This window comes from Cherax quadricarinatus, chromosome 18, assembly GCF_038502225.1.
Source record: "Cherax quadricarinatus isolate ZL_2023a chromosome 18, ASM3850222v1, whole genome shotgun sequence".
NCBI lineage: Eukaryota > Metazoa > Arthropoda > Malacostraca > Decapoda > Parastacidae > Cherax > Cherax quadricarinatus.
In genome coordinates, this window is record NC_091309.1 from 4,159,428 (window position 1) to 4,181,851 (window position 22,424).

At 42.4% G+C, this 22,424-nt stretch overlaps 1 protein-coding gene across 5 annotated transcripts in view; it reads left to right on the forward strand.

Annotated features, from left to right (window-relative positions):
* Positions 1-22,424, forward strand: part of LOC128689304 (protein trapped in endoderm-1) — a 252,344-nt gene that overhangs the window by 217,032 nt on the left and 12,888 nt on the right. For all 5 annotated transcript variants that reach the window (XM_070086099.1, XM_053777446.2, XM_070086095.1 and 2 more), the window contains one exon: positions 19,774-20,089. In XM_070086099.1, the coding sequence (XP_069942200.1) occupies positions 19,798-20,089 (292 nt within the window). In that variant the 5' untranslated portion in view covers positions 19,774-19,797. The remainder of the gene's footprint in view (positions 1-19,773; positions 20,090-22,424) is intronic.

Sequence of the window (22,424 nt, forward strand, 5' to 3'; positions counted from 1 at the left end):
TTTTGACTTCCGTCAGACCTCTGTACTTGGGGTTCCCGTTGAGCTGGGCAACGTTCTGTGGCGAGGCTTCTCTTTATGATGTCGTTGACCTCCTCATGTCAAGCATACTCTCCTTCTGATGTATGACACACGAGACCATGAAGTCCGAATTGATCAGCCGTCGTCTTGCTGCAAATACACCTGTGTTCGGTGAGTATGGGGGGCGGCTAGGCGAAGAGCAACACCAATCCGAATGGCCTGTGGGTCGAGTCGAGTGCTCAGGGAGGAATTGGGAACAACTAAAAGGAAATCCCCCTGAGTGTGGTGCCTTCACCGCTAGGAGACGATGTTTATCCTTTCCAGAAGCGTTGGTGAGCATTGTGTTGGCGAATTTTTCCATGATCGGTTTGTCCCAGTGGGACTGTTTGTGCTCTTTTGGAGGAGCTGGTCTACTGGAGGAGTCTACAAGGGTGTCCCACCGCATGGCTGCTTCATTGAACCTGGGGTCTTGAACTCCTGTCGCAGCTCTCAAGCGTTCGTGGACAATCTCCTTGACTAGTCCACTGGAAGCCAAACGCGAGGACAGAAATGCAGGTAAAGTTACCTGCGCTGCCTTGCGCACAATAAAACGCATGATTGCAAATAGATAAAAATACCACTCAAAATAGGAAATAAAATCTGAGCGGTTTCGTGCGCATACATTTCTTCACTGTTCAGGTTTTATTTTATGATTTTACTCTGTTTTTTTGTTTTTTTTTGTGACCCTGATGAGTGACGTGGGGGGGGGGAGTGTGTCGGGGTGGTGGCGGGGTGGTGTGACAGCAAGTGTACAAAATTCGTGTGTGTGTTTAATCTGGTAATGTCTTCTGTGAGATCATTTATTGCTGCGTCTTGTGTAATCTGAACTTTTATCTTTTATTTCGTCTCGTTTTCGTTCTATGTCGTTTTTTGGACTTGTAGTACAGTTAATTACATATTTTTTCTTCCTATCTTTCGGATTCTTGTGTGTTTTCCTTAACTTCTCCTTAGATACACACACACACACACACACACACACACACACACACACACACACACACACACACACACACACACACACACAAACAAGTGATGTAGTGGAGGCAGGAACCATACATAGCTTTAAGACGAGGTATGATGAAGCTCATGACTTATGAGTGATCAGTGAAGAGGCGGGGCCAGGAGCTGAGTCTCAGCCCCTGCAACCACAAATAGGTGAGTACACACAGCGTGTGTGTGTGTTCGTGCGCGCGTGCGTGCATGCATGCGTGAAGTTGTTTGCTTCATTAGGTTTAATTACCGCTAGAGAGGGATGGAGTAGCGCATATAGTGAAATTCTATGTGCGATTACCTTAGATATTTGATGGAATTTTGCAGTGTTACCGTTGAGTGAACGATACCAGAGGTATGCTGAGAATGTGCTGTTTTGACCATTATGCTCCGTACACCAGAGTGTGTGAGTGTCAGTGTTCATAGCGCTGCCACCAATACTAACACCATTATCACCACTACTCTTACCACCATCACTGTCGTTACATTTATTGAAACACTATGAGATGTTGTGCCTGGGTTGTTTAGTGTGGCGCCATAATGTTGCTGTAATGTCGACGGTATTGGCAGTATTTTCCCTCTTGTCTGGCTCGTACCACCTCCCTCAGATCTCCACAATTGTCTGTGTTGACGATGTAGCTATATCTTATCTACATTACCTCAGTTATCAACACTAAATCTGCGTTGTATAGTCTTCCTTGTAGTATTCGATGAAGTTGGTCGCAAGACTGATTACCGGCCAAACATTTCTCTCAACGACCGCGGAACGTTGTTTTGTATTACCCATCCGATGAATTTATGGCTAAGTGGAGGTTAATGGGCTTTAAAGCCTGTCTACTGCACGAGGGACATTAAAGTTGGCGGTAACCTTATTACCACCAGACAAGAATATTGTAATTCTTAAGTTTAAAATATTAATAATATTTTAATCTCTAAGATTAAAGTAATCTCAGTGTATATACGCTGAGACATACACTTCTCAGTGTACATAAGCTGAGACGTACATTTCTCAGTGTATATAAGCTGAGACATACACTTCTCAGTGTATATACGCTGAGACATACACTTCTCAGTGTATATAAACTGAGACATACACTTCTCAGTGTATATACGCTGAGACATACACTTCTCAGTGTATATAAACTGAGACATACACTTCTCAGTGTATATACGCTGAGACATACACTGTTCAGTGTATATATGTTGATTAAGATATTTTAAAGATGCTTCGGGATGGGACTCTAGCACAAATCTAGATATGTAAGAGACCGTAACTTGCAGCCGAATAAGCAATCTTATTGTGTAGAGTAAGAGGATTTTTTTATTAGGATTTCATCGCAGGCTGAGTCGCACGGAGTTGAGGCGTGTCTTTGTTTGGTAAGGAGATTCACACCCACGAGCTCCAGTTTCACTAGCCCCAGACCCACGAGCTCCAGTTCCACTAGCCCCAGACCCACGAGCTCCAGTTCCACTAACTCCAGACCCACGAGCTCCAGTTCCACTAACTCCAGACCCACGAGCTCCAGTTCCACTAGCCCCAGACCCACGAGCTCCAGTTCCACTAACTCCAGACCCACGAGCTCCAGTTCCACTAGCCCCAGACCCACGAGCTCCAGTTCCACTAGCCCCAGACCCACGAGCTCCAGTTCCACTAGCCCCAGACCCACGAGTTCCAGTCCCACTAACTCCAGACCCACGAGTTCCAGTCCCACTAACTCCAGACCCACGAGTTCCAGTCCCACTAACTCCAGACCCACGAGTTCCAGCCCACAAGAACGTGAAATATAATGAAGGTGAAGCGAGGTTTTCTTGTGTTTTCTACGATAAACCCAACTGTACCTCGCCCTATTTCTTCTCTTTACTTTTCTTACTACTCTTCCCCTTGTCTACCATTTTTTTTATCTTTGTTTTCCCACTTACACCCTTTTTATCTTTCTATAAAGAACACAATGGCACAATACCTTGACTGGAAGAATACATTTCGTTTCAGTCGGACTTGGACCATTTACTAGCCACACCAAGGTGTTAGTGTGACCAGTGCAGGTTATTTGTGTATCTTTCTGTAGTTCCAAGGAAAGGGAGGGTAGGTCCAGTTTCTCGGCCTTCATTAGTATCAAGCCACATCCCCCCCCCCATCCATTTCACTCCGAGAAGGGCCACTACACACCTCAATAGTAATGACAGGCAGTAGTTTCGGTGACACCATCAGGCTGTCACGTTACTAGGAAGGTTCCACACAGTGTTGACCCCCATTAAAATAACCTAGCGTGGGTTAATGCATTACGTGTCAATATTATTGATGACAGCATTGTTGGTGTGATTCCTGGGAGGCCCAACCACGGCTGTTAATGTGTAACTACTGGTGCTGTGTGTTGTGGTGTTACTGGTGTTGAGTGTTGTGCTGAGGGTGTTGTCATAATGTGTTGCTTCTGATTTTGTTACTTGTGGTTGTGATGGTAGGAATGGTGATGGTAATAGTTGTGATATTTACATAACACTATGACTGTGTAAGTCACTCTTAAATTAACAAAAATTAAATACTTTAAAGAACACAAAGAATACAATGGCTGTCCCACGATCGCCTTCGCTGCTGTGTTAAACCCTGGCTCTATTTCTACGACTAAGAACACTCCTCCCCAGAGCTATTCTTCGTCTGTCCCGTCTTCCCCGCTCATCCCATTTGGGATCTTACCAGAACTTGTTCGTTCGTTCGTTCGTTCGGATCAGCATTATTGTCAACGATTACAGTAACACTAGCGCCACTGTCCTGTGTGTGACCAGTTTGGGTACTCTGAATACTGGTTAACGCTGGCGGGTGCACCACTGTGGCATTACCCATTATTTAAAATAAATTGTAATATTGATTAATGGGGTTTAAAGCTCATCGACTACAATAGGTGTGTAAAATTACATGTAACCTTTATCGCCTCCAGTCAAAAATACTTTAAAATAGGGATTAAAGTAAACTCTGAGCACATGTACTCAGGGAAGAATACACCTCCTAGTGTATATCTGTGAAGCTGTAATATTTCTGTTGTTTTTAATAACAGAAGAAGCCATTAACAGTGTAATATTTCTGTTGTTTTTAATAACAGAAGAAGCCATTAACAGTGTAATATTTCTGTTGTTTTTAATAACAGAAGAAGCCATTAACTGTAATATTTCTGTTGTTTTTAATAACAGAAGAAGCCATTAACAGTGTAATATTTCTGTTGTTTTTAATAACAGAAGAAGCCATTAACAGTGTAATATTTCTGTTGTTTTTAATAACAGAAGAAGCCATTAACAGTGTAATATTTCTGTTGTTTTTAATAACAGAAGAAGCCATTAACAGTGTAATATTTCTGTTGTTTTTAATAACAGAAGAAGCCATTAACTGTAATATTTCTGTTGTTTTTAATAACAGAAGAAGCCATTAACAGTGTAATATTTCTGTTGTTTTTAATAACAGAAGAAGCCATTAACAGTGTAATATTTCTGTTGTTTTTAATAACAGAAGAAGCCATTAACAGTGTAATATTTCTGTTGTTTTTAATAACAGAAGAAGCCATTAACAGTGTAATATTTCTGTTGTTTTTAATAACAGAAGAAGCCATTAACATCTTTACAGGACTTAAATAATTTATGTGTCTACGTTGGTTTAAATTTTTACTCCTCTGATATGATTTCATTGTTTATGAGATATATTTTTTGTCAAATGTTAATATGCTTTTTAGATGCTTCATTAATATAAACACAAGGAATACTTGGCGCTCAGCTGTGATGAGTTACGTGCAGTATAAGAGGGAGGTCGCTCCAGACGTTGTCCGCTGTATTTACTGACAAAAATAAAAGCCTCTGGAGCGACCTCCCTCTTATACTGCACGTAACTCATCACAGCTGAGCGCCAAGTATTCCTTGTATCAAGGAATTGCTGCAGCTCTTTCCTTTGTTATTCTGGTTCAGTGTATAGAGGACCTTCCTATCTTCAGTCTCCGCAGATCGTAGACATTTACGTGTATTACAGCGCCGTATTTTTGTGCTTTATCCTTATCGTGACATTATGTCGCTCGCACGCCAAAAAATACGGCGACTGCAGCCCTTCCCACAACCCAACTGTTCTGCCAGTGTTCCACCATGACTTCATTGTTCCAACTTTACTGTCATTGGTCCATGATGACGTCATTGTTCCGTCCCTTTCTTGGACACTGATGACGTCATTGTTCCGTCCCTTTCTTGGACACTGATGACGTCATTGTTCCGTCCCTTTCTTGGACACTGATGACGTCATTGTTTCAACTCTCACTTTTATTATTTTCCAAGAAAGTTTTTATCTCCACTATCGCTAAAATTAGTGACTTTCTCATTGCGTTAAATTCTTCTTTTCACTAATCGCATAATTATTTAATATTGTTGACCTGACCAGCCTCGTATTGGAGTGCCAGGTTAAACATTCGTAATATAATAGGTGACTAAAAAAGGAAACATTCAACATCGTTCACCCAACACCTGTCTTGCCAGAAGTGCGCAGATATCACAGTTCACATGATCCTCCGAGCTGCAACATCCTTACCCTTCCTTCAGTGTAGTGCAGACACTGTACTTGTCACCTCCAGGACTCAAGTTGGGTTAAGCAGTGTCCGTGAATCCCTTCAGTGTAATGCAGACACTACTTGTCACCTTGACTTAAGTTGGGTTAAGCAGTGTCCGTGAATCCCTTCAGTGTAATGCAGACACTGTACGTGCCACCTCCAGAACTCAAGTTGGGTTAAGCAGTGTCCGTGAATCCCTTCAGTGTAATGCAGACACTGTACTTGTCACCTCCAGGACTCAAGTTGGGTTAAGCAGTGTCCGTGAATCCCTTCAGTGTAATGCTGACACTGTACTTGTCACCTCCAGGACTCAAGTTGGGTTAAGCAGTGTCCGTGAATCCCTTCAGTGTAGTACAGACACTGTACTTGTCACCTCCAGGACTCAAGTTGGGTTAAGCAGTGTCCGTGAATCCCTTCAGTGTAATGCAGACACTGTACTTGCCACCTCCAGGACTCAAGTTGGGTTAAGCAGTGTCCGTGAATCCCTTCAGTGTAATGCAGACACTGTACTTGTCACCTCCAGGACTCAAGTTGGGTTAAGCAGTGTCCATGAATCCCTTCAGTGTAGTGCAGACACTGTACTTGTCACCTCCAGGACTCAAGTTGGGTTAAGCAGTGTCCTTGAATCCCTTTATGTCACTTCGCACGCACTCCAACACCACGTCAGTGTATCAGAAAGAACGCGAATATTTTCGGCCTAACTGGAGACCGTCCTCAGTAAATACAAAGACAACTACTTCGTATTGGATATTAAAGGGGAAAATCACATTACTGAATGCTAGTGTGTTAATTAAAAGATCCCACCAAGTTGGACTTCGTCTGCGACTCGTGTTGGAGAATTGCAAGTTTCACTACTTGTAATGTAGTTAGGTCGCTCAGGGTACTTGTTGCAAAACTGATTATGGTGGAAAATTGTCAAGGTTGTAGATGACGCTTTCATTGATTAGCGTCTGGCTGGACCGTCTATGATTGGTTAGTGTGGCTGCAGCGTCTGTGGTTAGTTAGCTTGTGGCGGGAGCGTCTATGGTTGGTTGGTGTGTGGCGGAAGCGTCTGATTGGGTAGCGTGTGGCGGGAGCGTCAGCGATTGGTTAGCGGATAGTGTTCTCACTGGCTGACGAGTGGCGGGAAATGCTGTCAATGGACAGCAATTGGCGGGAAGTGAAGTCAGTGGCTGACTGCGGTAAATGCTGATAGTGACATGTTCAGCGTGTAACATTCACATCGAACACAGACGAAACATTTGTGACTGGCAACCGTTAAGTGTAAGTTCTCTTATCAGTACTCTTTATCAGTGTTTTACCTGTCTCCACGTGGGGTATACACACAGAAAACTGTATAAACACAGAGTATATTTCATTCCCTGTTTCGAGGATTAAAATATTCTTGACCGGTGGAGTACAGGTAAAATACAGCCATAATCATTTTTGTGCAGTAGATAACCTTTAAACCAGACAACCAACCAAGCAACCTTCCCCCGCGTTCTTCTCTGCCTTTCCTTCCTAAGTTCCCTTCTCGCATTCCCCAATGTATTTTCTGTCTCTTCGTCCTTCAGTCTTTTCTTCCTCTTTTCCTCTCCTCCCCATCTTTTCTCTTACTCTTCTTTTCTCCTCCACTCCCTCCTATCATTCTCTTTCCCGCCTCGCCCATTTATCCTTCCTTCAACCTCCTCTCTTTCCTTCTCAATCCTTCCTTAATCTTCCCTCTCCCTCACTCTTCGTCTTGTCCTTGCCTTAGTACTCCCACTTTTTCTCCTTCGATCTCTCACATTTTCCTTTATCTTCACCTTTCTCACTGCTATAATCCTTCCCTCCCTCCCCCTCACTTCCTTTGTTCTCGTCTTCTTTCTTTTGTAACTTTCCCTGCTTTCCTACCTTGACATAGTTTAGGCCTCAAGAGATCTTGCCTCTCTCTCTCTCTCTCTCTCTCTCTCTCTCAGTTTACGTACATCCCCACCTGTCATTATTATATCCTCAATTCATTTTATTTTAAGCGTATTATTATCACCTCTTAGTTTATTTAATGTTTTATTTTCTTTATTTATCACATAACAAATAACGTATTTATTTTGGTTACTTTACTGTTAATATATACAAGATACAGTCCTTTGTGTATTTACTTATCATAAGGGTCTCTTGTATTGTGTTTAATTTGCTTGATGGCCCATGTGTGTCCTCCGCGTTAATCAGTATTTCATAGATTGCCTGTGTGTAAGTCTGGGTGGATCTGTGGTCTGGGTGAGTGAATTGTGACCTTTGTGTGACCTGGGTGTGTGTGTGACCCGGGTGGGTGTCAGGGCGTGGGCGTGTGCTCGCGGGTAAAGTGTGGGCGGGATGGTGTGTAGGTGTGCGACATGGGTGTGTGTGTGACCCGGGTGGGTGTCAGGGCGTGGGCGTGTGCTCGCGGGTAAAGTGTGGGCGGGATGGTGTGTAGGTGTGCGACATGGGTGTGTGTGTGACCCGGGTGGGTGCCAGGGCGTGGGCGTGTGCTCGCGGGTAAAGTGTGGGCGGGATGGCGTGTAGGTGTGCGACATGGGTGTGTGTGTGACCCGGGTGGGTGTCAGGGCGTGGGCGTGTGCTCGCGGGTAAAGTGTAGGCGGGATGGTGTGTAGGTGTGCGACATGGGCGTGTGTGTGACCCGGGTGGGTGCCAGGGCGTGGGCGTGTGCTCGCGGGTAAAGTGTGGGCGGGATGGTGTGTAGGTGTGCGACATGGGTGTGTGTGTGACCTGGGTGGGTGTCAGGGCGTGGGCGTGTGCTCGCGGGTAAAGTGTGGGCGGGATGGTGTGTAGGTGTGCGACATGGGTGTGTGTGTGACCTGGGTGGGTGTCAGGGCGTGGGCGTGTGCTCGCGGGTAAAGTGTGGGCGGGATGGTGTGTAGGTGTGCGACATGGGTGTGTGTGTGACCCGGGTGGGTGCCAGGGCGTGGGCGTGTGCTCGCGGGTAAAGTGTGGGCGGGATGGCGTGTAGGTGTGCGACATGGGTGTGTGTGTGACCCGGGTGGGTGTCAGGGCGTGGGCGTGTGCTCGCGGGTAAAGTGTAGGCGGGATGGTGTGTAGGTGTGCGACATGGGCGTGTGTGTGACCCGGGTGGGTGCCAGGGCGTGGGCGTGTGCTCGCGGGTAAAGTGTGGGCGGGATGGTGTGTAGGTGTGCGACATGGGTGTGTGTGTGACCTGGGTGGGTGTCAGGGCGTGGGCGTGTGCTCGCGGGTAAAGTGTGGGCGGGATGGTGTGTAGGTGTGCGACATGGGTGTGTGAGGGCGTGGGCGTGTGCTCCTGGGTGGGTGTCAGGGCGTGGGCGTGTGCTCGCGGGTAAAGTGTGGGCGGGATGGTGTGTAGGTGTGCGACATGGGTGTGTGTGTGACCATGGGTGTGTGTGTGACCTGGGTGGGTGTCAGGGCGTGGGCGTGTGCTCGCGGGTAAAGTGTGGGCGGGATGGTGTGTAGGTGTGCGACATGGGTGTGTGTGTGACCTGGGTGGGTGTCAGGGCGTGGGCGTGTGCTCGCGGGTAAAGTGTGGGCGGGATGGTGTGTAGGTGTGCGACATGGGTGTGTGACCTGGGTGGGTGTCAGGGCGTGGGCGTGTGCTCGCGGGTAAAGTGTGGGCGGGATGGTGTGTAGGTGTGCGACATGGGTGTGTGTGTGACCTGGGTGGGTGTCAGGGCGTGGGCGTGTGCTCGCGGGTAAAGTGTGGGCGGGATGGTGTGTAGGTGTGCGACATGGGTGTGTGTGTGACCTGGGTGGGTGTCAGGGCGTGGGCGTGTGCTCGCGGGTAAAGTGTGGGCGGGATGGTGTGTAGGTGTGCGACATGGGTGTGTGTGCGACATGGGTGTGTGTGTGACCCGGGTGTGTGTGACCTGGTAATGTCTTTCTTCTGTGAAAGCATTTAATGTCGCGTCTTATGTAATCTAGACTTATATCTTTTATTTCATCTCGTTTTCGTTCTACGTCATTTCTTCGACTTGTACTACAGTTAATTACATATTTCTTCTTCCTATCTTCCTGCGGATTCCTGTGTATCGTCCCCACCTTTTCCTTAGACACACTGTTGCATTTTTGCTGTGTGGATTGAAGGCTGTTCTGAGTATATGGTAGTTAAGGTTGGGTTAACGTTCTCTCTCTCTCTCTCTCTCTCTCTCTCTCTCTCTCTCTCTCTCTCTCTCTCTCTCTCTCTCTCTCTCTCTCTCTCTCTCTCTCTCTCTCTCTGTCTCTCTCTCTCTCTCTCTCCCTTGCTTTCTCTCTCCCTTGCTTTCTCCTTCCCCGTGTCACTTACTAAAAGCCTGTCGTCAGGTTACGGTAAATCTTGCGGGACTCGCACGTTTCTCTTCCTTCACCTTCACGCTCCTTTACATCTTAACACCTCCATCTCAACCTCTTGAAAAATATGGAAGAACTGCTTAAGATCACATAAATATATATATAAAAAAAAGAAATAATAATAATGATATTAACAGTAACAGCTAGCAGGGCCCCAACATAAGCGCCTTTATATCTTATACAACTTCCAGCTGTTCCTATTATGACTATTTTCTTCACGTACAACTATATTCGTAACAGGTTACTAATAACTTTACACAAGTTACTACTAACCTTACACAGGTTACTAATAACCTTACACAAGTTACTACTAACCTTACACGGGGTACTAATAACTTTACACAAGTTACTACTAACCTTACACAGGGTACTAATAACTTTACACAAGTTACTACTAACCTTACACAGGGTACTAATAACTTTACACAAGTTACTACTAACCTTACACAGGGTACTAATAACTTTACACAAGTTACTACTAACCTTACACAGGGTACTAATAACTTTACACAAGTTACTACTAACCTTACACAGGGTACTAATAACTTTACACAAGTTACTACTAACCTTACACAGGGTACTAATAACTTTACACAAGTTACTACTAACCTTACACAGGGTACTAATAACCTTACACAAGTTACTACTAACCTTACACAGGGTACTAATAACTTTACACAAGTTACTACTAACCTTACACAGGGTACTAATAACTTTACACAAGTTACTACTAACCTTACACAGGGTACTAATAACTTTACACAAGTTACTACTAACCTTACACAGGGTACTGATAACCTTACACAAGTTACTACTAACCTTACACAGGGTACTAATAACCTTACACAAGTTACTTCTAACCTTACACAGGGTACTGATAACCTTACACAAGTTACTACTAACCTTACACAGGGTACTAATAACCTTACACAAGTTACTACTAACCTTACACAGGGTACTAATAACTTTACACAAGTTACTACTAACCTTACACAGGGTACTAATAACCTTACACAAGTTACTACTAACCTTACACAGGGTACTAATAACTTTACACAAGTTACTACTAACCTTACACAGGGTACTAATAACCTTACACAAGTTACTTCTAACCTTACACAAGTTACTACTAATTTACACTGGTTACTAATAACCTTACACAAGTTACTACTAACTTTACACAGGTTACTAATAACCTTACACAAGTTACTACTAACTTTACACAGGTTACTAATAACCTTACACAAGTTACTACTAACCTTACACAGGTTACTAATAACCTTACACAAGTTACTACTAACCTTACACAGGGTACTAATAACTTTACACAAGTTACTACTAACCTTACACAGGGTACTAATAACTTTACACAAGTTACTACTAACCTTACACAGGGTACTAATAACTTTACACAAGTTACTACTAACCTTACACAGGGTACTAATAACTTTACACAAGTTACTACTAACCTTACACAGGGTACTAATAACTTTACACAAGTTACTACTAACCTTACACAGGGTACTAATAACTTTACACAAGTTACTACTAACCTTACATAGGGTACTAATAACCTTACACAAGTTACTACTAACCTTACACAGGGTACTAATAACTTTACACAAGTTACTACTAACCTTACACAGGGTACTAATAACTTTACACAAGTTACTACTAACCTTACACAGGGTACTAATAACTTTACACAAGTTACTTCTAACCTTACACAGGGTACTGATAACCTTACACAAGTTACTACTAACCTTACACAGGGTACTAATAACCTTACACAAGTTACTACTAACCTTACACAGGGTACTAATAACTTTACACAAGTTACTACTAACCTTACACAGGGTACTAATAACCTTACACAAGTTACTACTAACCTTACACAGGGTACTAATAACTTTACACAAGTTACTACTAACCTTACACAGGGTACTAATAACCTTACACAAGTTACTTCTAACCTTACACAAGTTACTACTAATTTACACTGGTTACTAATAACCTTACACAAGTTACTACTAACTTTACACAGGTTACTAATAACCTTACACAAGTTACTACTAACTTTACACAGGTTACTAATAACCTTACACAAGTTACTACTAACCTTACACAGGTTACTAATAACCTTACACAAGTTACTAATTATCTTACACAGATTACTCATACCTTTACAATTAACCTTTTACTAAAAAGTGCACGTGTAATCTTACTAAAAAGTGCACATGTAACCCAGGTCACGTATATATAACTAGCATAATCATTAATTTTGTGCCCCAGGAGGCTTGGTCTGAGACCGGGTCACAGGGGCGGTGATCTCCTAGTATACCAGGTATACCAGTCCAAAAAAAAAAATGGATTTCTTGCCAAATTTTGCCAAAGTTGGAAGTAGAACAAGACACTGGTTGTCTCACTTTCATCAAGCCTCTAGCACTTCTTGTGCTGAATGACCCTCACGGTTTTAGCGCTCCACATAAACATAATATGATAGTTTCTTTCCATTATTTTATGGCCGTCAGAAAGGCTTCCTGTAAGGTAATTAATTCAGCTATAAAACTGAAACCTAACGAGATTTTAATTAGTCAATTAGCATTTCATTAACGCTTTTGTTGGATGTAGAAACATTAAAATACTTTTTAACAGTGATGACTCCAAGAAAAATGTGCAGAATAAATATTTCCCAAAAGTCCCCCGCCCTTAATCAGAGAAAGAAGGAAATTGAAGTGTCTGTAGAAAGATGATATGACTCGTTTCACGGATTATATTTCACCAAACATTAAACAATTATGGCATACTTGAATTTCAACAGAATAATGGCGGGACCTAAATTTCCCGCCAAATACAACTCGGCAAATAACCCGCGAACTTGTTCAAAGTAGTTGGAACAAAAAACTGTAATGAACACTTGTTAGACAGAGAGCTGTATGAACACTTCTAACTGAGAGGTTCGTATGGAAACACTTTGTGAGTGAGAGGTCTGTAGGAACAGCTGGTTGCAGGGTAGGAAAACAGCACATGCAAAGGAAGGATTTAGGAAGGGTAGTAATGTTGTAGGGTAGGCAAATTAGCATATGGTAAGGAAGAATGGATTTAGGAAGGGAAGTGTAGGTGTAGAGTAAGCATATAAGTTAAATAGTATTTAGATAAGGTAAGGAAATGGTTTATCGCAGTTCTTGATTTCGAGAAGACATAGGGAAACCATGTGCAGCTGTTGCAAATATTAAGAACCAGTGTAGAGTTTTTATGGTGGGAGTTAGCATTAAAGAATAATTTTTTTTTCACTTAAGTTTTGGACAGAATTTACTTTTCCATCCAAGGTTTTCGCTTATATCTTGAGAACGACTGATCCAATCGACTTTAAATTTCCAGGTTCTGAATGGTATGGTAATACCACCGATTAACTGAAAAAAAAAACTGCTCGTTTACAGTTCAAGACATCAAGTAAAGATGTGGCCACAGTGGCTTCATCAGTGCCGTGGGTGACAGTGGGGAACCTACAAGTTTAAGCAAGTGTAGTTGCAGATTTGTCAATTTTCTGACATGGTTAATATACATGCAATTGTAGAAGTCCCAACAAAAATTGGAAAATGGCTTTTCTTTTTAACTTCAAACCTTGTGATGATAAACATTGATCGTCGTTCACATTGGTTTTGGCAGATAATTTGGAAATTTTATTAAATAAATTTGTTTGCGTGGAAGAACTAAAAAATGTCACCTTTGATACGTTTCTGAACCTAAATGCTGGTTTATCATAATTAAAATTTTGGATTGATTTTGGGTTCCCTAGTTACCAATTTGCTAATTTTATTGAAAAATTTAAAAATTTAAATTTCTGTTTTCGTGCTATATATGGCTATATATGGCTTAGCACTTTATGAACTGCAAAGATTAGTGTATATTAAATGTAAGTAGAAGTATGTAACTAAGATATTGACGTAATGTCTACCAAATGTCCCACCCGGGTTTACCGCTTTCTTGTACTGGTACTGCTACTACTAATAATAATTATAATTGCATTCGCTGCCTGACCACGGTCGAGTGAGGTTGTGCGCTGCACCCCTCTGCTGTTCAGGCGAGCTACCTCAGTTCGTCACAACCATTGAGAAGTGAGGACGTGCGCTGCTCATTTACCAACATGGCGCTGCAGAGCTACAGACGCATCAACACTGTTTGCGTTGAGTTGACCCGTGGGGCTGTCACTGGAGCCACGATGGACTTGTTACTACCGGCGATTATCCGTGATACCTACGGTATCGCAAATGAAGAGATATGTGGTGTAGCACTTAATGGGACGACACGGATCTTCGTTAAAATGACGTCAGCAAATGTTTATGAAGCGGTGGTGGATAAGTATCAAGAGACCATTATAGCCGTCAATTCAGCTGTATCAGTACGTCTACATGATGTATCACGACACTACACATGGGTTAAAATAAGGAATGTGCCTTTTGAGGCGAATGAATTTGTTATAAAAGATGAACTACGTAATTATGGTACGGTTCATATGGCCTCTGCAGGTCGGTGGGCCGCTGGACCTTATGCTGGAAGTTTGGAGGGAACATATTCAGTCAAAATGACCTTACGCCATCCCATACCGTCCTATATTATGTTGCAAGCATTTCGAACTCAAGTATATGTAACATATGCGGGGCAACGTCGTACGTGTCGGCTGTGTGGATCGTATGACCACATAGCGGCACAGTGTGATAAGCGTCGTGGGAATCTCCAAATATCGCAACAGCAACAACCGGAAGAAGTCGAGGAAGTGGAGGGACGAGAACAGTCTTATGCTCACCCGTCTCGACAACGGACATCTTGGAGTGAAGAGGTAGAAAAAGCGCAGGAGAAGGCTTTGGAGGATGCAAAACAGCGAGAAGAATCACCATCACTGGATATAAATAAAGTATTTGAAGAGACTCTGCCCACTATGGGGGACGAGGATGTAGCGGCGTCTTTAGTGAAGGCACTGGATGTATTGTTAGACGAGTCGATCGTCAACCGTGTGGAGGAACCAGGTGCAAATTTGGGATCGGTTGAGCATCATGGTGAGGCGACGGATGAAAGCATTGAGTCTGGGGTGTCGCATGGCATGATGGTAAATATAGCAGAAGTGGAGGTGCATCATGATAGTACTAAAGAAATCCCAATGCAGGTGGAGGGTAGGACGCGAAAGCGAACTGCGACCCCACCAGACTCAGACGACGTGCTTACTCCTGCCCAAAGGCCAGGGAAAAAGTCTTGGGCGGATGTACAGAGGAAAGGGAACAGTGAATCCACGAAACAAGAGTTTATCAAGGTGATTCCCAAAAAAGGGGAGAGGGATAGAGGTGTAAAATGTATAAGTGAAAAGTCTATACCTAGAACCAAAGGAAAATCCCATTAATTGACTTTAAGGTTTTGACAATAAATATTAACGGTTTGAGATCTGAGCGGAAGCGAAAGTGGTTTAATGAATTTTTGGTGCGTCTAGATGTGGATGTGGTATTTATCCAAGAACACAATTACAGAATTGGATATGAGTTGGAATTAGATGGTTACGATGTGTATATGGAATATGCGACGAGGTTAAAAGGAGGCGTCGCCATTCTGGTAAAGGAAAATAGCCCGTTTGTAGTACGCCATAGTGAAAGGGGGGAGGGGAGAGTGATTAGGGTGGATGGTTTATGGGGTAGAGTACATATAAGTTTTGTAGGTGTATATGGGCCGGCCGAGGGAGATGCACGACTTAAAACTCATTTTGTACAAGATGTATTAGTATATCATCTACGTAGTTTACCAAATGTAGCGATAATAGGGGGAGACTGGAATTGTGTAATACGACGAAAAGATGTGGAGCCTCGAGGAGCGGGTTGTTGCTTGGGGTTCCTGGGAGATTTATTGACGAGTGTGGGTTTAATGGATGTGTGTGGGGGGGGTGGCAATGTGGAGCATACTTTCATTAGAAGAGATTATGCGGCGAGATTAGATAGAATGTACGTGTCTAGTGCGGTTACAGTGCGGAGAGTGAGTGTGATAAATGTGGTTTTTTCGGATCATAGAGGAGTTGTAATGGATGTAGATATTGAGGGTGTGCCTAGAAGGGGTCCGTCATTTTGGAAATTAAATGTAAAGTTATTGAAGAGAGAGGAAAGTCGTTTGTCTTTTGGGCATATGTGGGAACGCCTTGTGGTTGAAGCACCTGGAGATGTGGCTTTGGTTAATTGGTGGGAAATGATAGCCAAAAAGCGAATTAAGGAATTTTATATTAGTCAGGGAGTGAGATATAATCAGTTACAGTATGGTTTCCAACGATATTTAGAGGGGCAGTTGCGCGACTGCTATGTACAAGCGAATGCTAATTATCCTGTTACAGAAATTGAACGAATTAAGGAGCAACTACGTAATTTACAAAACGAAAGGTTTGATGGGGAAAGGCTTAAGGGTGGAATCGAAGAGGTTTTGTGGGGAGATCGGCCGTCGGCGTGTGTGTTGAGGAATCAACACAGACGTCGCAAAGCAATGGAGTTAATGGGGTTGAATGTCCAGGTAGGTATGCAGGGGTATAGAGTGAATCAGGTGTTGACGACGACGGAGGGTATGAGTGGGTATATTGATGCTTGGGTTAAATTGAAAACGCAAAGTGTTGGAATAAGTGAAATTGCATTGCAGTCAATCGGTAGGTTTGTGCGTTGTGAGCTGGAGGAGCATGATCGTTTGATGTTGGGAGGGCCGATAACGGAGTGTGAGACTTGGGAGGCTTTATCTGGGGCGCAATTGGGTAAGGCGCCAGGAATAGATGGGTTGCCCAGCGACTTTTATATTCAAAATTGGAACGTTTTAAAGGGGTTTTTGGTACGTTTATTCAATATCATGAAGCGGGATGGGGTTTTAGGGGAACAACAAAGGTTGGCTGTGGTCGTCCTAGTTCCTAAAGGCGAGCCATTAACGGTTAAAGATTATCGTGCAATCTCGTTATTATGTGGGGACTATAAAATTTTTGGAAGGATCTTGGCCAACAGAATAAAAAAAGTCCTGGGCAAAGTGATTGACAAGGGACAATATGGGGTGCCGGGCAGGTCTATGTATGAAGGTCACGGTATGATTAGAAGTTTTATTGAAGAAAGAGTAAGATTGGGAGATGGGGGGGTATTGGCTATAGATTGGGAGGCGGCATATGATAGTGTGGAACGGGAGACGTTATGGAAGATAATGAGATGGCAGGGGTTTGGGGCGGAAATTATATCATGGGCCAAATTAATGTATCAAGAGGCATCTTTGCGTGTGCAGGTGAATGGGAGGTTGGGAGATCGGATTCAGATGGGAAGGGGTTTGCGTCAAGGTTGTCCCCTTTCACAAATTTTTTTTGCTTGTTTTCAAGATCCCTTTTATAGAGGGATAAGGGTTTTATTGGAAGCAAATGGGATGAGTAATGTAAGGGGTGGGGGAGCGGGCATTGTTGGATATGTCGACGACACGACGATTTTGGTGAGAGAAAACATGGATTTGATTCGGGTAGAAAAGTTAGTGAAAGTTTTTGAAAAGGCTACTGGCATGACGATCAACATGAGGAAAACAAAGTATATGAATCTTGGAAAAGGGTCGCGTGAGGAAGGAATGGTAGCTGAAAGGTGGGAAAGGGTGGACCAAATAAAGATATGTGGGATCGTTTATGTAAATGATATCAAGTCAGCACAACAAATAAATTCCGTGCGTATCGTTGATAGTGTTCTGAAGCGTCTTAGTGGGTTGAGAGCTGCTAATTTAAGTTTGCAACAAAGGGTGATAACAACGAATGTGCTATTATATAGTAAACTATGGCATGTTACGGTAATATTTCCGATACTTCGTTGTGAATTAAAAAGGTTACAAAAAAGTGTTTTTAGATTCATTTGGGGAACAGGGAGCGAATGGTTAAGTAGAGCGGTTGTCACACTCCCGGTTGGCCGTGGAGGGCTGGGTCTTATAGATGTCGAAAAGAGGATAATAAGTATGTATTTAAAACATAGTTATAAGCGGGAGGGAGGGGCGAAAGAAGACGGTCTTCATAGGATACATCAGGATATGCGACGGTGGTGGGGGGGTCGGGAGTTCATGATAGGTGAGGCAATGTTACGGGTCTTCATAAACGTGAGGGATCACTCACAAATTAAATTGAGAAATCTTGATAGGGCAGATGGTAAGGCTCTGGTAGCGGCGGTAGAAGGAGTTTATCCGATGTATGATTGGCATAATATTTGGGGGCGTTTAAATAAATTGCGTTTAAAACCTAAAGTCAGAGAAGTTATGTATAGATTTTTACATGGAATCTTGCCGTCAGGAATGGTTTTATTCTATAAGAGAATACGAGAGGATGGGGAATGCAGGGATTGTGGAGGATTGGCGACTATTTATCATACGGTGTATTTTTGCGATTGTATTGAACTTATAAGGGTTTGGATGGGTAAGGTTTTAAGGTTAGTGGGGGGAGGGGGTTTGCAGGTTTTGAGGGTTTTAAGTTTAGATATAACTGGGGTGAATAAAAGGGTTGAGAATGCGATTGGGTATATGATTACGGATTATATATACATGATGTGGGCTATGAGGGAGGCGGACGTGCGTGCAAGAATTAATGCATTGGCAGCAACTTTTTATAGGACACAGTGTAGAAATAAAGGGGTGTATGGAGGGAGATGGGAGAGAGATTTTAGTGAGGGTTATCGAAATTTCACATTAAGGGATTTATGGGATTTGCAAAATGGGTAAAGGGATACGACGGGCTATTTTCCTAGACTTGGGTGTGAGCATGGAGAGCTGTTTATATGGATGTATAAATGAGTTTTGATATCTAGAGGCAGTAGGGTTATTACCCCGAGGTTTTCAAGAACTACACAATTATCATTGAGGAAGGTGTAGCACTACGATTGCATATTTTTATCATGTATAAATCATTTCAAGGACTTTATGATGAAAATTTTCTATGAGACTCAAATATGTGCATAGGAGTCTTTACTGTTTTTGATTCAATTGTAAGTGGTAAAAAGTGTTTCCTAGCGTATAGCAATTGGTTTTTATTTTGTTATATTTTATGCTGTGTTACAGTGTGCTTTTCAGTAATATTATATTACATGTAACTAGTTTGCATTATTTTTCTTTGTTTTGCTGAGATGTAAAATATCACATCGTAGTTTTGTTTTGTTATATTGGATGTTTTTATTGTGACTTTTAGTATTATCCCGTTTCCTTCTTTGAATAGTAAATACCTATGTATGTTAAGATCTCGTGATAATCGCCAATATTAATGTTTTGAGTATCGTGGTGCTCTGTTAAGCACCTGAGATCTTAGAATTAGTCTTGCATACGTGTGTTGACAGGCAGAAACCTCACCTAGTATGTGCCTGATGTAGTCTCGTGTAGTGTAATGTGTGTGCTTGTGTGTGTCATTGTGCGTGTTTGTTTGTTTTTATCTCTGTTTTATTGTACAATCTTCATAATTTCCAGTGTTTGATGTTTGGTAATATGTAACCTTGTTAGAGATGTTCTTTAACAAATAAAGCAATACCACTGTAATGTATAGTGTTGTGTGAGTGTATTATCACTGTAATATACGGTGTGTTGTGTGTGAGTGTAATAATACCAATGTAACATAACGGTGTGGTGTGTGTGAGTGTGTATTACCACTGTACTGTATGGTGTCGTTATTAGGTCTCGGGTTAAGTGCGATTCTAGTGCAGTAATCTTTTGTCGTGTATCTTTTTAATATATTTCTGTCATTTGTATCGCACTGTTTTAAATAAAATATAAAAAAAAAAAAAAAAAATTATAATAAAAAGACGGATATTGTAAGACTAATGGTGTTGTGGTCTCTGTGCTACAGGTGGTGAGTGCCTAAGGCAGAAGAATGGACTTCATGGAGATGAATCAGGATGGTGCCCCGTCCTATAGCGCCGCCGAACTCAATTCTGCCCTCACCCACAGGATGTCGGGCAGCAACGCCCTGCAAGCCTTCATGCCTAACCTGACTACCGTCTTGACCACCCTGGCCACCAGCACCCCCTTGGAGGGCAACATCCAGGCAGTAACGGATGCCCTCGTGCCTGGTAACACTCAGGATGTGTCGCCTCAGTACCCTTACAACATGCTAGGCTTCACTGCCGCCAGCGCCTTCATTATATCCATCCTAGGAACCTTTGGTGAGTTACGTCAGGAAACATTAAAAATGTTTCCTGGCACGGGTTTTAGTCATATTATGACCCGCCACTGAGCTTTTGGTCACCCGACCGAGGCCTTCCATTGCCTTTTCGGTCCACCCCTTTAAAAATTATGATTGTCCTATGGTGAGTCTCTTCCTTTCGTTTACATTCATTTTAATAAGGGTGGACGAGCTAAACTGTGGGGAGAAATATGAGGCATTCAGGTTCAATCTAGCTGCCCGCTTCAAGGCAGGCGAAATTGCTGACTTGGAGAGTGTACAGATAACTTTCACAGCATACATAAGTACGATAAGGCACCTAATTACTGGGAGCAGTTGATGAGATGAAAAGCTGTAAGCCTTCTCCCTGAAAGCTGGCTGCCTTGGATCAAAGTCTAGCGCAAGCTGGACTCCAAGGTATTGGTCAGGTGTGGGTAGATTGGGAAAGCACTGCGTACCTTGTTCCAAGGTTCGTAGGTTCGAGTCTCCTTCAGCCAGAGATCAGTGTTTGTGTATATTTCGCCTGCTCTTGCGAATTCCTTGCATTGTTAATATCTCTAGTAAGGCATGCAGTGGATGGAAAAGCTGTAAGTCTTCTCCCTGAAAGCTGGCTGCCTTGGATCAAAGTCTAGCGCAAGCTGGACTCCAAGGTATGGGTCCAGTATGGGTAGATTGGTAAAGCACTGCCTACCTTATTCCAAGGTTCGTAGGTTCGAGTCTCCTTCAGCCAGAGATCAGTGTTTATATATATATATATATATATATATATATATATATCTTTCAACACACCGGCCGTATCCCACCGAGGGGGGGTGGCCCAAAAGGAATAACGAAAGTTTCTCCTTTTACATTTAGTAATACATACAGGAGAAGAGGTTACTAGCCCCTTGCTCCCGGCATTTTAGTCGCCTCTTACAACACGCATGGCTTACGGAAGAAGAATTCTGTTCCACTTCCCCATGGAGGTAAGAGGAAATAAACAAGAACAAGAACTAGAAAGAAAATAGAAGAAAACCCAGAGGGGTGTGTACATATATGCTTGTACATGTATGTGTAGTGTGACCTAAGTGTAAGTAGAAGTAGCAAGACGTACCTGAAATCTTGCATGTGTATGAGACAGAATAAAAAGACACCAGCAATCCTGCCATCATGTAAAACAATTACAGGCTTCCGTTTTACACTCACTAGGCAGGATGGTAGTACCTCCCTGTGCGGTTGCTGTCTACCAGCCTACTACTACACACACACACACACACACACACACACACACACACACACACACACACACAAACCAACACACACACACACACACACACACAAACCACACACACACACACACACACACACACACACACACACACACACACACACACACACACACACACACACATATATATATATATATATATATATATATATATATATATATATATATATGTCGTGCCGAATATGTAAAACTGGTCAATTAGCAAGAACTCATTTAAAATTAAGTCGTTTCTAAAATTTTCTCTTATACATTTAAAGATATATTTTTTTCATTAATGTTAATGTAAAAATTTATAATTTTGCACCAAAAGGAACTTAGAAAACTTACCTAACCTTATTATAACAAGAGCAATTTATTTTAGCCTAACCCAACTAAATATATTTTAGATTTGTTTACAATAATTTAATACTAAACAAACACAGTGAAATATATTTTTTTCGTTAGGTTCAGAATGATTTTTGCGAAATTATTGCATACACAAATTTTCACTTGTCCTATATGGCAAGATGAACGTTGCTATTTAAGTCAAGATAGCAAGTTCTGCCTATTCGGCACGACATATATATATATATATATATATATATATATATATATATATATATATATATATATATATATATATATATATATATATATATATATATATATATATGAAAGGCATCCTAGCAGCGCCTGCCTGAGGAGGGTGTCAAATAGAAAATATTTCATTGATTTATGCCCTGCTGAATATATGTTCCTGGATTCCATTAACTATGAGTACTGTGAGTTTGATTCTTCTTTATATACTGGTGAAAAACTGTGTTGATGTGGCCCTAATAAAATCTACACATTAATCTCTAGTTAAATTCATTTTTAAGTCAAAAGTACACTGTTGATGAGCAGTTTATTTCGTTGTAGTTCATCATTTTACTCCTCATTGAGTACCGTCTCTCTTTTTTCCCTCAAGGGAGGTTCCTCTATGCTTGATCCAAGGAGTTGGATGTGCTTTACTCTTCCTTGGATCGAATCTGATTGCTTTATATTACCCAGGTGCTGCACAACTCCTGCGAGTTTAGTACTTCCCCGTAAA